Consider the following 13,397-nt stretch of genomic DNA (forward strand, 5'->3'; position numbering starts at 1 on the left):
TTATCTTGGTTAGGAAGTCCTCTATGTTTAAGCAAGCACGTTCCCCTAGAAAATCAAAGGCTTTAAACAGTTTGGTATCGTAATTGTCAGGGTTGCTTTTTTTCATAGACACGGAAAATAACTCTTCCTGTAAATCCATACACAGCTTCATCAATGATAATGTCTTCCTCAAACGAAAATTATACTGAAAACTCTGAAAGTAAATGATTAAGGAAAGATTTGATTATATGCATTGCATTCCGACCACATTCGTTTCTGGGAATGTATGAGGCACTGTCATTTACACAGAGGCAAGAGGAAATAACATAGAAACTACGTCTGCCAAAATCTCAGAGGGGTAACGGTGTAGAAAGAAAGTTATTTGTAAACCAGTAATCGAGTAGTCTGTTTTTCTTTACTAGGCACCTACGGATTATACAAACAAATAACAAATACAGTTTCAAAACACTGTATAAAGGACAGCTGCTTTGAATGCAATGACGTCAAGTATAAATGGAATATTATCAAAGAAAGGAGAAACGTTTTGGAAACAACAAAAGGTTAACGAGAATTTTACCACTAGATGGCGCTTTAAGCGTCATTATCGTAAATGGATTCGTCTACAAGTGATAGATGAGTCTCAATACGGTGGCTGTAGTGGAAGTTGCACATTAAACTAACCCTACCGTGCAATGTACACCAAGGCACACAATGTGACATACAACAGTTGCGGCATTGCTAGTTGTGTAAGCCCATGCACCACACCAAGTAGTACCACATCGGATGGAAACAATTGGTTTTTAATTGCTCTGAGGCCTAAAACCTCTCACAAAGCAACAATGAAATCGCTTTTAATTGTTCTGATGCCAAAAACCACATAAAAAGCAACAATGAAGTCAGTTTTTAACTGTCGTGAGACTGTCACGCAGTATGCTATCCACCGTTTTCAGCCACAAGTTTAAATCGATAAAACAGCTTGTTCCATAAGAGATCGGAGTGTCTCAGGCTTCACGGTCAAAATACATCGCGCAATGCGTGGCTATAGTAAAGCTATTTTACCAAGCAGAGTACTTAACAGAGCATATTTCTGATAACCACACAACCCGGAGTAACACGGCTTAAGATCTGGCTGCAGGAAAACAGTGGCTGATGATTCTAGTCCTTCCAAAAATCATCTGCGGCAGCTGCTTCACTGGTTGAGCAATGTGCGTAGGAGCACCATCTTGCATAAACATGATCTTACCCATATATCCATGCTGTTGAATGGTTTGAATAACGTTGGTGCGCAAAGCATTAAAAAAAATGGTTCAAATGGCTCTGAGCACTATGGGACTTAACATCTATGGTCATCAGTCCCCTAGAACTTAGAACTACTTAAACCTAACTAACCTAAGGACAGCACACAACACCCAGCCATCACGAGGCATAGAAAATCCCTGACCCCGCCGGGAATCGAACCCGGGAACCCGGGCGTGGGAAGCGAGAACGCTACCGCACGACCACGAGATGCGGGCACGCACAGCATTCTCATAGCGATTAGCAGTGACGGTGCAGGCAACAGGACCCGCTGGACCCATCTCCTTGAGAAAATATGGCCCCACGACTCGCACCTTGTAGTTCCCTTGCAGAATTAAGCGGGTCGGTTGATGTACGGGCGGGCATACCGTCTCCAATTTTCTGCAGTTTTGTGTGCTGAAATGTCCTTGGAGACGGAAATGGGTTTGTCTGTGCACAGAATGTTCCGCGGTTATTCATTGTCCGCTTCCATGCGAGCAAGAAATTTTAAACTGAACGTTTATCTCACTGGCAGGTCAGCGTGAAGCAATTCAGGACATTTGGATCACTAACAAACCTGTGGCCTTAACACTAACCTCTCACGAAAACATCAGGTGACCGGAATCAAATTTTATTTGAAGAATGTCTTCGAAAGTTACTTCCATCATCATGGCAATACAGTAAAGGATGGAAATAGCGCGAGAAACAAACACTGTAAATTGCATTCTACGACTGAGACAGACAATTTTATTTCTAATTCATCATCTACATAAATGATGCAGTAAATAAAAAAGAACACTTTCGCTTCTTTGTAACAGCAGTACAAGGTGCTATGGCTTTGATTCGCAGATGTCGAAACAGAAATTATGATCCTGTAGAACAAGTTTAGCATGAACTAAACTAAAACCATCAGATTATTCCTGCTCAGCAGTATCCTGCGAAGAATTGGAACGCTGTTCTGCTACACAGAACTTGGTTTCCGGGTCGCAGATTAGTGGCTTTTGGCAAGTTGGTGTCGGTGGCTCCAAGGGGTTGTCGTCTTCACAAGACTCTCCTTCTCCTGAAAAAGAAAATGACATCTAACCATAAACACTCTTTTCAAAATTGTTAACTGCTTTCGAAATTTGCCCATACGGACATCTTAAGATTGTTTTGTTATTTATGACTCTCGATAATATATCTGAATTTTACAGTATAAAATTAAATCTGATACTAAGTTATATAAGCTCACCGGTGCAAATTCTGAAATAACATAAACTGTCACATTGATCTACGACGTAAGTAGATCAATAAAACGGTAAATATAGCACAGTATCCACAAACATACAAAATAATAAAATTGTACGTGTAAATACAATGCAGTACTTTGTCATAACCTTTTTGAGACAAGGATTGTACAAAATATCAAGAGGTAAACAATGAAATATTCCTCCGATCGTCATCAAAGCTCATTTGTTTGTTTCTGCAGTTTCATACTACGAGATTTTCGTGCTGATATGAAACTCGTACAATTAGAGCCTGTGTGTTGGTACATGGTCAGTTGGCAACGAATGAGACTGGCTGCAAACTGATAGCCAAGTGACGTAAGATTTCTTTCAAGTACTTTTGTTTGGCGTATATTCCTAGTGTACTGTAGGAAGATGTGGTTTGGATCTTCGCCATAGACACGTAGAGGCTTTAGACTTAGATCCAACCTGAAAAGGTTTGTATCTTGAAATTGCTATTGTAAAACTTGTGATTATTACTATTGTTATTTATTATTGTTGTTATTATTGTACTGGGTGAAACAGTGCGTAATGACAGCTTTTTGTCTGACGTTGGATAATCGTCTTTCCAGTTTGCTGTCAATTGCTTATTGTTTTGAGTATCATATCTGACATTTGGATTTTATATGTTTAAGGGGAGTGATTGCTGATGATTTCACTGCATTTATAAGCGTATCAGAGTGGCCCTTTATCCCTATGATGGTACAATGTTTCCCCTCATCCAGAATGCGTTATTAAAGATTGTGCTTAGCTATTAGATTAGTACAAATTTCATGGCAGTTACCTTAGTTCCAGGATGGAGATACTGCAAGATTTAAGAGTATTGCTTCTTCAATAATCTGTACAGATATTAAGATTTTCACTGTGGCAAGCAGATCGAATCTCTTGAAGAAAGCGTCTGGGTCCAGCTTATACAAAAAGCGGTATTGTTTGATTTTGGGGGCCAAGTAGTTAGTTGGTTGGTTCGTTGATGTGGGATAGGGGACCAAACAGCGAGATCATTGGTCTCATCGAATTAGAGAAGGATGGGGAAGGAAGTCGGCCGTGTCCTATTAAGGAACCATCCCGCCATTTCTCTGAAGCGATCTAGGGAAATCAGGGAAAACCTAAATCAGGATGGCCGGACGCTGGTTTGACACCCGACAAGGACCTATCTCAGTTACACATGAGTCAATTTTTGGAGGTGTCAAAAATACTCCATTGCTGTATCATGTTTAAGTTCGTCGCAATATCAATTTGGAGAGTCGAAATTTCACATGACCTTTCATAGTTATGTCTAAGTGGAGCTTTACATACCCTGTACCTTAAAAGCTGGTTAAACACGTCAACCCAATGGACCAGCAGTATGTCTTCCTATATTCAGTACTTCTCCGAAATGAAATAAGGGCATCTGTGTGTGTATCGCTCAAATTTTGTTTTATTTTCAGTGTACTATGTAAGGGAGGTACATACTCCCGTGAAGATGACTAGCAGTGAGTTCCATGAAAAGCTGACTGCCATTCGGTAAACCCAGATTCAGTTCCCAGTGGGACGACTGGAACGGGGTCGACTCAGCTTCGTGATGCCAGTTGAGGATCTATTTGAATGAGCAATAGTGGCACCGGGTCTGTTAATCTCTTTAACAGCTGTCTACTGACCTTACACCCCTCCAAACCGCAACTCGATCACACCATTGGTTGAGGAAGACACGGCGGTCTGTGGAGAGCAAATTCTATTGCTTAAAAATACTGTTGATCCGAGTCTAAATATTTGGTATAGATACGGTGGAGTTATATATGCTGGCTGGTATTGCCAGAGGCTGGTATTGCCAGAGATCCAGATTTTCAAGGAATATTCCGATTTTCAGCACAGCAACGATCCGTGTAAAACTTAACAGGGAACGCCGAAAGTCTCGACTATTGAGCACTGCTAACAATTCGAAATGTCATGCGTATTGACTTAAAAAATGATGCAGTACATGTTCGAAAATGAGTTATAATACGAAGGCTGTGATCAGCCAATAAGTTAGAGATGTCTCGGAGCATTCCCCAACAACACTACGTCTCGAAAATATTCACGCCGCGTGACTTCCATTGTTGAGGCATTACCGTCGAGCCGCTGTTTTCGTGACAGTGTTCCTATCTCTTCCCCCTCTCGCCCATTGACTGGTCGCGAATTCTCTTGACCCGCCAATTCATCTACATCTACATCTACATCTACGTGATTACTCTGCAATTAACAATTAAGCGCCTGGCAGACGATTCATCCAACCACCGTTCCATTCTCGAACAGCGCGAGGGAAAAACGAACACACAAATCGTTCTGTGCGAGCTCTGATTTCTCGTATTTTATTATAATGAGAATTTCTTCCTATGTAGGTGGGTGCCAAAAAACTATTTTAACACTCTGAGGACGAGGTTGGTGAAGGAAATTTCATGAGAGGATCCTGCCGCAGCGAAAAACGCCTTTAATGACTGCCACTCCAATATCATATCCGTGGCATTCTCTCTCCCCCCCCCATTTCGCGGTTCACGGTGATATAAAACAAGCTGTCCTCCTTTGAACTTTTACGATGTCCTCCGTCAATCATGCGGATCCCACACTGCAGAGTAGGACACCATAAGAGGGCGGACAAGCGTAATATAAGCAGTCTCTTTAGTAGACCCGTTATATTTTCTAAGTCTTTTGCCAATACATCGTAGTCTTTGGTTTCCTCACAACGTTATCTACGAGATCGTTTAAGTTATTCAGTTATCTCTAAGTATTTAGTTGAGTTTACAGCCTTTAGATTTGTGTGGTTTGTAGTGTATCTGAAATTTAGCGGACACCTTTTCGTGGTCATGTGGATGACTTCACATTTTTTATGATTTAGATTCGATTGCCGCTTATTGTATCACACACGTATCTTGTCTAAATCATTTTGCAGTTCGTTTTGATCATCTGACGACTTTACATGGCGGTAAGTGACAGCATCATCTGCAAACAATCCGCGAGGACTGCTCAGATTATCTCCTAAATAGTTTATGTAGATCAGGAACAACAGAGAGCCTATAACGCTTCCTTGGGGAACGCCAGATATTACTTCTGTTTTATTCGATGACTTTCCGTCAATTTATGACAGGAAATCACGAATCGAGTCACACAGCTGAGACTATATTCCATAGGCACGCAATTTAAGTTGAAGTCACTTGCGGAGAATGGTGTCAAAAGCCTTCTAGAAATCTAAAATACAGAATGAATTTGACGTCCCCTGTCGATACCATTCATTTCTTCGTGAGAATAAAGAGCTAGATGTATTTGACAAAAACGATGTTTTTTGAGTCGGTGTTGGCTTTTTATCAATAAATTGCTTTCTTCCAGATGTTCATAATGTTCGAGCACAGTATATCTTCCAGAATGCTGCTGCAAATTGACGTTAGTGACTTGGGTCTGTAATTCAGTGAATTACTCCCATTTCCTTTGTTGGGTGTTGGTGTGACTTGTGCAACTTTCCCTTGGGCGCCCCGGTCGCCTGAGAGAGCGTCTTGTGACCTTTTCCTTTGGGTGTACGTTAAGCGCTATCTGCACGTACCTCCACCTCCAAGAACACTGAAACAGTTCAGAGAACGCACCAGTGCTGCTGTGATAAGGTATGGAACGAACGTGACTTTCGCTTGGGCGTGTGTCGTGTTACCAGAGGCACACTCACACAACATCTGTAGAGTGCAAAAAGCAAAACTGGTGAGTTTAAGGTCGTATTCATGCATCAAACATATTTGTATATGTAATATCTTAGTAAATAAAGACCAATGAAAGCGAATGAAGCATCGATAGTAGTGCTGTACGTTAACGTTTCCAAACGAAATTAGTATAACACCTCAGGCTAGCGTTGGAACAAATTTTTTATGCTTAGTTAAGAGCTACTACTTGAACTTTTTCTTAGCTAAATATGTTGTCTCGCTGTACCGTGTTGTAAGGAAAAATATCGCCGCTACTTGCCTACGTATTTGGGACAGATGTCACAGTATCCGCAGAAGCCGCCTTTTGGGATGAAGAGCCCACCACGGGACCTGCAGACAGCTGCATCTACGGCCACGCATTTCACCCGTATCTGGCTGCAGTCAATATGATTGGCATTAACACAACAGATCGCGTAAACCAGTACGAGAACCACTGCAAACAGTCTTGAAGACATCTGGAACAAAGCAAAAGAAATAGGCTTCATTATGAGTACAATTTTAAATAATTTCACGCATGTATGTGCGTAAAATTTTTCGCCCTTGAGGATTCAGTATTAATAGTAGTCTTAAAAGAAGAAAAAATTAATATACAGTCATTATTGTATGTATCTACAAAAATTTTATATGACAAACGATTAGCAGAGGAACCCATGAATGCAGAGTATAATGCAGATCAAGAAACACTAAGTACACGCGTTATAAGGCGAGAGAGGAACACAAACAAAACACCATGCTTTCACAAAGAGGGTAAAGAAATGTGTAACAAAAGGAGATGCCCCTGCTTGAAATATAAAACACACAAAACGCAAGAGTCTTATGAGGATTGCAGAAGAGCTCGTAATGAGACAAAGTCACTAGCGAGCCGTTTTCAAACAGGAACACTGGGAAACCTTTTCTACAAATTTAGACCGTAACTTACTTGGGTTGCAGAATCAGATTTGAAGAATGATACGACAGCAGAGAAAAGAATTACATGAAATTTTGAAAGTGAACGACACAGATGAGGAATGATGGGTTACGTATTTAACAGGGTTGTACAAAGGTAAAAATTCACCAGAAAATGAAGAGAGAACAGAGATCAGTATACAAGTAAATGATGATGTAACTGTTTCACATGGAGAGGTACAAGAAGCTGTAAATCTGTTAAAAAATAGGCAGTCTCCTGGGAGAGATTAGATCGCCAATGATCTACTGGAGTATGTAGGATGTGCAGTAACTGAACCACCAGCGAAGTTGGTTAACAATGTTATAATTGGTTCTAAATTTCCAAACGAATTGGGAACTAATACTACAATTCTCATGCGCAAAAAAGAAGATAGGAAAGACCCATTCAACTACCGAAGGATAGATCTTCTTTCAGTTCTTAAATTCGTAACAAAAATAATAAGAAATAACAAAATTCGTAACAAAAATAATAAGAAATAAAATAAAAAAGCATTAAACATTTGCAAAGGAGCAAGTGTGAGATAGAATACTCTGCTTTAAGACGGGTAGGATGTGTAAGAATGTGCTGAGCTTGCTAATGTCTCCTATAATTTCAAAAGACAGATAACTATCATAGGAGGGAATGGTCCATATCAGCTATTTGTGTTTCCGGATAAGCGACAGCAATTTCTTTCAACACACACACACACACACACACAATGAGGCGTTACTGTTGTGGTAGAGCCAGCCAAATCAGATGTTTCCTGTGCCAAATCACTTACGCCGTATGTGCCTACTCATGGGTCTGAAATAGCCTGAAGTTTCGTGGGTTAAGAGGATACATGCTGTTATTTTAGTGGTCAAAAAATCGAGTAAAATTTTCGTAGAACTTAGCAGTATGAGTCCACTTCTCAGTATGACGTAGCACTTCCTCCAGCCTGGGTGGGTGTGCTCATTCTGTTGGGAAGGACATCAGTAAGCCACAGTATCCTCTCCTCTCCTCCCCTTTAGATGCACAAATGCAGTTTTCATTCCTAGACACCTTATAGAGAAGTCCACTGAATACAAAAGAACAGCTCATCTTTGTTTTATTGATTTACAGAAAGCTTCGATACGATTTAGTTAATAGATGTGGTAAATCTGCTCTACAGACAGGGGATTCCTTTCAACTTAATAAAAACAACAGATGACATTTATTCCAACAACTACATCCAGGCAAAAATCGTCCTAGGTTAACCAGTTGCGTAACAGTTAGTAGTGGTACTAGACAAAGTGACACTCCAAACCCGCTGCTTTTTAATATAGTCATAGATGAGGTCATAAAAAAGGTATTGCCTGGTAGTGGTTACAGAATGGGTTACGAAGAAATAAGAATAGTTTGTCATGCCGGCGATGCAGTCCTGCTGGCAAACAGTGAAGATAACCTGCAGAAACTTTTATCCAAAAGGAAATCAGAGAATAAGTAGCGAAAGCAAATAAAGTAGCAGGGTGTTTAAATGGTACATTTGGAAAAAACAAGCATGCAGGAAAAGATGCAAAGGCAAGAATATACACAACAACAGTGAGACCGATTACGACACGCAGAGATGAGACAAAACCGGAAACATCAAAAACAAGAACATTTTTAGAAACCACAGAAACGAAAATTCTGCATAAGATTACACGGAAGTCGCTGTGAGATAGGGAGAGAACTGAAAGCATTAGAAAATATTGTAAAGTGAACTCCGTTAATGGATGGGCACGTCTGAGAAAGCGTGAATGGAACGAACCCATAGACAGGATGGATAAACGGAAGATTCTGAAAATCGTAAGAAATAAATAACCAGCTAGTGAAACAAATGCTGGCCGTCCAAGGAAAAGATGGGGCGACAACCTCAGGGCAGACTGAGGGGTAGGTACTGAAGGAAAGAGGCATTATCCTCGGAAGAAAGGAAGAAAAAGAAGAAGAAGAAGATGTTAGTGCAAACATTGACGAGTGTCACACTCCTTACTAAACTGAACTCAATATTTGGTTTAAGATTTGACCCCTTCTAAACAAAACTAAACTCCGATGGAGAAAATACTGTAGGCAGCCACTCAAATTTCGAGACTATTTATTCCCTTCCACAACCGGCGGCACCACATACGCGCCTCAGGGAGCGGGCACATCGCAACGGGCCGCAGACACGCCCCCTCCTGCACCAGGTCACGTCACGTGGTGTGATCCCACGGTCTCCGGAGCGGTATAAGGCTACCCACACAGAGTAAAGAAACATGCTTACAAGTTTTGCTTGTAAGTAACTTTCAGCTGTTGAACTGCACCTCTCCCTTTATGTAGTGGCTGCCCACAATGGAAGCCCCACCACTACTGTTCTCCCCATTCCTATACGCCCTCTGCACAGGTTATGGGCCCAAGCTATTTAGTGGGCACTTTACCATCTGTCACGGAAGTAAACACGCAGCCACGGCGAGAGAGGATCATAAACAGCTATCAGGAAACAACTGAGGTGGCAGAACAACAATAACATTTTGCATTTCCTCTCTCTTTCAGTATCTGCTTTCGGTATGTGCCAGATAACGAGGACTCACCAATAACATCCCGAAGACTTTTATTCAATAACTCCATTTCTCCAGCATAGAATGAAAAAATAACCTTTTATAAGTAAATGCGACACTGCTTCGACAGCGTTCAGCCATACAGGGACACCAGTGAAATCATGAAGAAGGTCCCAACAGAACGATCGAAATGTCGAGCAGTGAATAGTATGGAGAGTCATGTACTTTTGATGCGGTCTGGAAGGTCAGACGATATTGCCTGCCACATAACAAGGCCGAGTTATCCGTGAGCCATGCAGTTCTAAGAGGTTACTACGCTGGTTTCGTATTCAAGTTTCTTGCACTGACAGTTGTATTGATTTGGCCATACCTTTAGGGGTTGGCCGCATATAAGTTGATACTTGGCGCGGGAGATGCTCCGCGCGGTGGAATAGACGGAATCGCTTTACATACTCTTCCAGAACTCACCTCACGAATGCGAAGCTAACCTGCACGTATAACATGTTTCACTGTAACATCAAACGTTAGAGTTTTTCAGAAATGTACTGATTCCAAAGTTGATTTAAATAAATGTCGCGGGGCGAGCATAATAAATAAGACGTCGACACGTTCAGACTTAGATCAACAGAACTGATGATAAATATTTGACATTAAGGGGAAAACAATGAATACGATCAAATATCATAATGGTTGTAAGCTTAGGATGGTTATTAAGTAGATGGTCGATAACGGAGTTAATAACAGTAATGATAATAATTGTCGGTAGACCCTTGGATTTTCCTCTGTCAAAAATCGCTTTTTTCACCGTTGACAGTCACTTCTGAAAGTGCAAATGCGAAGTTGCGCTGTCGACTGCAAACGGCCGCTGTGGCCGAGCCGTTCTAGGCGCTTCAGTCCGGAACCGCATTGCTACTACGGTCGCAGGTTCGAATCCTGCCTCGGGCGTGGATGTGTGTGATGTCCTTAGGTTAGTTAGGTTTAAGTAGTTCTAAGTCTAGGGGACTGACGACCTCAGATGTTAAGTCCCATAGTGCTTAGAGCCATTTGAACCATTTGAAGGCCAGGGAAGTACCATCTTCAATAGGACTAGGCCGGCTAAAGTAATACAGTCTTCAGAGCAACTTTAGGGCTGATGGGAGCTTTGTCTTAGGAAAGAATATCTTAATTGATCAACGAACGACATAGGCCAAGCGTTGGTGGTTGTGGTGGTGGTGCTGGCGGGGAGAGGGCAGCACATTATTCTTGCGTTGTACCCCGAATCCAGTAAAGCTTATTTCGAGACGTATCAAAGGAGCATCGCTAGGAACAGTGTTTACTAAGTTACCAGACGCATTGAAATTAATGCACGAAGCTTTACGGGACATCACTGCCGAACGCCGGCAGGATGCGAGCACCATATGACTAGGCAAGAAAACAAAATCTGGCGCTCAGATGGCTCCGGTGATGATTGTGTTGATCGTACAGAAATCAATATAGTAGACATCACTACCAGTCACTAACACTTTCAGTGACTTCAACATTGATGTGTATCCCAAAATTTCTACAATGTTCTTTTATATCTCACATACTCCACACATTTAAAAATATCGTGAGTTTGTGGTAGTACTTTTCCTGATTGATTTCTTAGGAAATGTATACTTTGCACCTAGCCTCTTGAATAAGGTTACTGGAGTTTTACCGTATATTTATTAATGCTTTCCACAAATTGTACCACACGGCTGTTGAGGTCTTATTGTTCGTTTGCTGTTTGCAGTATTTACGAAGAATACCGAAATGGCATTTGCCATTTCTAAACGTACGCGACTGTACTCGACAGCACTCGAGGTGGTGTTTCCTATGTTTCGCGGGAAGGAGAATCGGGTGACGTAACAAGAACCGTGGGGAAATACATAGCGTGACGTTGACAACGGCGTTAAGCTTGCGATTGACACAATATCCACAACACTAAGTTAAACTCAGTGGAGGATACGATAAGACTGCGCACATCTTAGCAAGGTCACTTTTACTCCCGTCTATACAGTGGCAGTGGGACAATTACATAACACAGATTTTCACGTTGTCGGAAGAAGAAACCTTGAACCTCAACTCACCATGGTTACCGTCTTCTCCGTTGTTCCAACACGCAACCAACTGCCTCGGCTGTGGACACAGAGGCGCATTTATACCGTATCGTTGTGACGAAAGTCGACATACCTCCCCTCCTTGCTCCTTCCCCCTCTGTCGTCTGTGTATCCAATTAATTGTTAGCGAAGCTCTCTGCGTCACTAGTTATAAGCTTGCAGAATTCCGGGAAATATTACTATGTGATTAGGAATATGTCTGTCAAACGTGGCTAGTGACTATTCAAGTAAAGTTTCTCTCTTCGTTATACCGTAGCGGTACACTACCCCACACAACAACCCAAGTCGCTATACATACATTTAGATTGCCTGTACTGAACTGATAGCTAATCGGCTTCTGCTGATTGTACGCTCTTTGATCTGCTAACGTACAATCACTTCAAATTAAAACTAACTGCCGACTTTAAATGAACTACATATCCATCTACAACGTAGTATTTCTGACAGGTTTTTGATTTCATTGATGTTTAATACATTTCGCACATGTTTTCGATTCTTCCGACACGTTTTGGTAGAACAATTGCACGCCTAATATTTGTTCGTTACAAACCAGCTTTCGACCTGTTAGGCCATCATCATGTTAAAACTGACTAGCGTCCACAAAAGACACCAGTGTGCATCAGGTGGCAACTGTCTTCAAAGGCGATTGTCTGTAAATATAAATGCAAAGTAATGTCCATAAGAAAGGCAAACAATTCTATAGTGTTCGATTACAAGATCAGTGGTTACATTGTGGAGTCTGCCGCATCGTTAAAGCGTTTAAACATATACAAAGCGAGAAGAAATGAAAGAAATAGTGAAGTAAGTACTAGAGAAGGCTAATGAGAGACTTACGTTTGTTGTGATGACTGTGACTAATAGTGATGCAATGCAAGCTTTTACGGCCGGGATTTACATTCATCGTCCGTCATACAACGAGACAGAAAAATTCGGACGAGCACAGGCAAAGAGCCCATTCGTGGCCAAGAGAAGCATACTGGTATCAGACACTGGACTTAGTTTGAAAAACAAATTTCTGAATATAATATGCCTGGAACACAGCACTGTGTGCCAGTGAATCGTGACTATGGGGGACGCTGACAGGAAGAGAAGAAGGCGTCTGAGATGGGATCACGAATATTAGATAGATCGACAGGATAAGGAATGAGGAGGTTCACTGCAGAAACGACGAGGAAAGGAACATCTGGAAAACACTGACAATAATAAGGGACAAGATGATAGGACACATGTTAAGACATCGTGGAATAACTAGACGATGTTGTAGAGGGTAAAACTGAAAAGGAAGACAGAGATTCGAATACATCCGACAAATAACTGAGTACTTAGGCTGCAAGTGATACTCTGAAAAGAAAAGGTTGACACAGGAGTGGAGTTCGTCGAACCACTTCAAACCAGTCATAAGACTGATGACTCTAAAAAGTATATATTTGCTTGGAATGAGAAGTGTGATTCTTCAAAACTCGGATAATACACTAATTTTATATGCAGTAAGAATAAAATCATCATATGTGACTGTTTTCGGAGTTACAATACACCATCTTCAGTCCTTTCTATGAGTGTGGGAATCGCGTAGGTACCAGAAGACTGTTTCCAGAAGGTCC

At 41.4% G+C, this 13,397-nt stretch overlaps 1 protein-coding gene across 1 annotated transcript; it reads right to left on the reverse strand.

Moving 5' to 3' along the window:
• Positions 1-1,973: 1,973 nt before the first annotated feature.
• On the reverse strand, positions 1,974-11,835 carry LOC124776026. The gene is made up of 3 exons (XM_047250866.1): positions 11,767-11,835; positions 6,477-6,672; positions 1,974-2,314 (listed from the first exon to the last, which is right to left on the reverse strand). The coding sequence occupies exons 1-3, from the start codon at positions 11,833-11,835 to the stop codon at positions 2,169-2,171; spliced, it is 411 nt and encodes a 136-aa protein (XP_047106822.1). The 3' UTR covers positions 1,974-2,168.
• Between the last annotated feature and the right edge of the window lie 1,562 nt (positions 11,836-13,397).

The sequence above is a fragment of the Schistocerca piceifrons genome, chromosome 2 (genome assembly GCF_021461385.2).
Source record: "Schistocerca piceifrons isolate TAMUIC-IGC-003096 chromosome 2, iqSchPice1.1, whole genome shotgun sequence".
In the NCBI taxonomy this organism is placed as follows: domain Eukaryota; kingdom Metazoa; phylum Arthropoda; class Insecta; order Orthoptera; family Acrididae; genus Schistocerca; species Schistocerca piceifrons.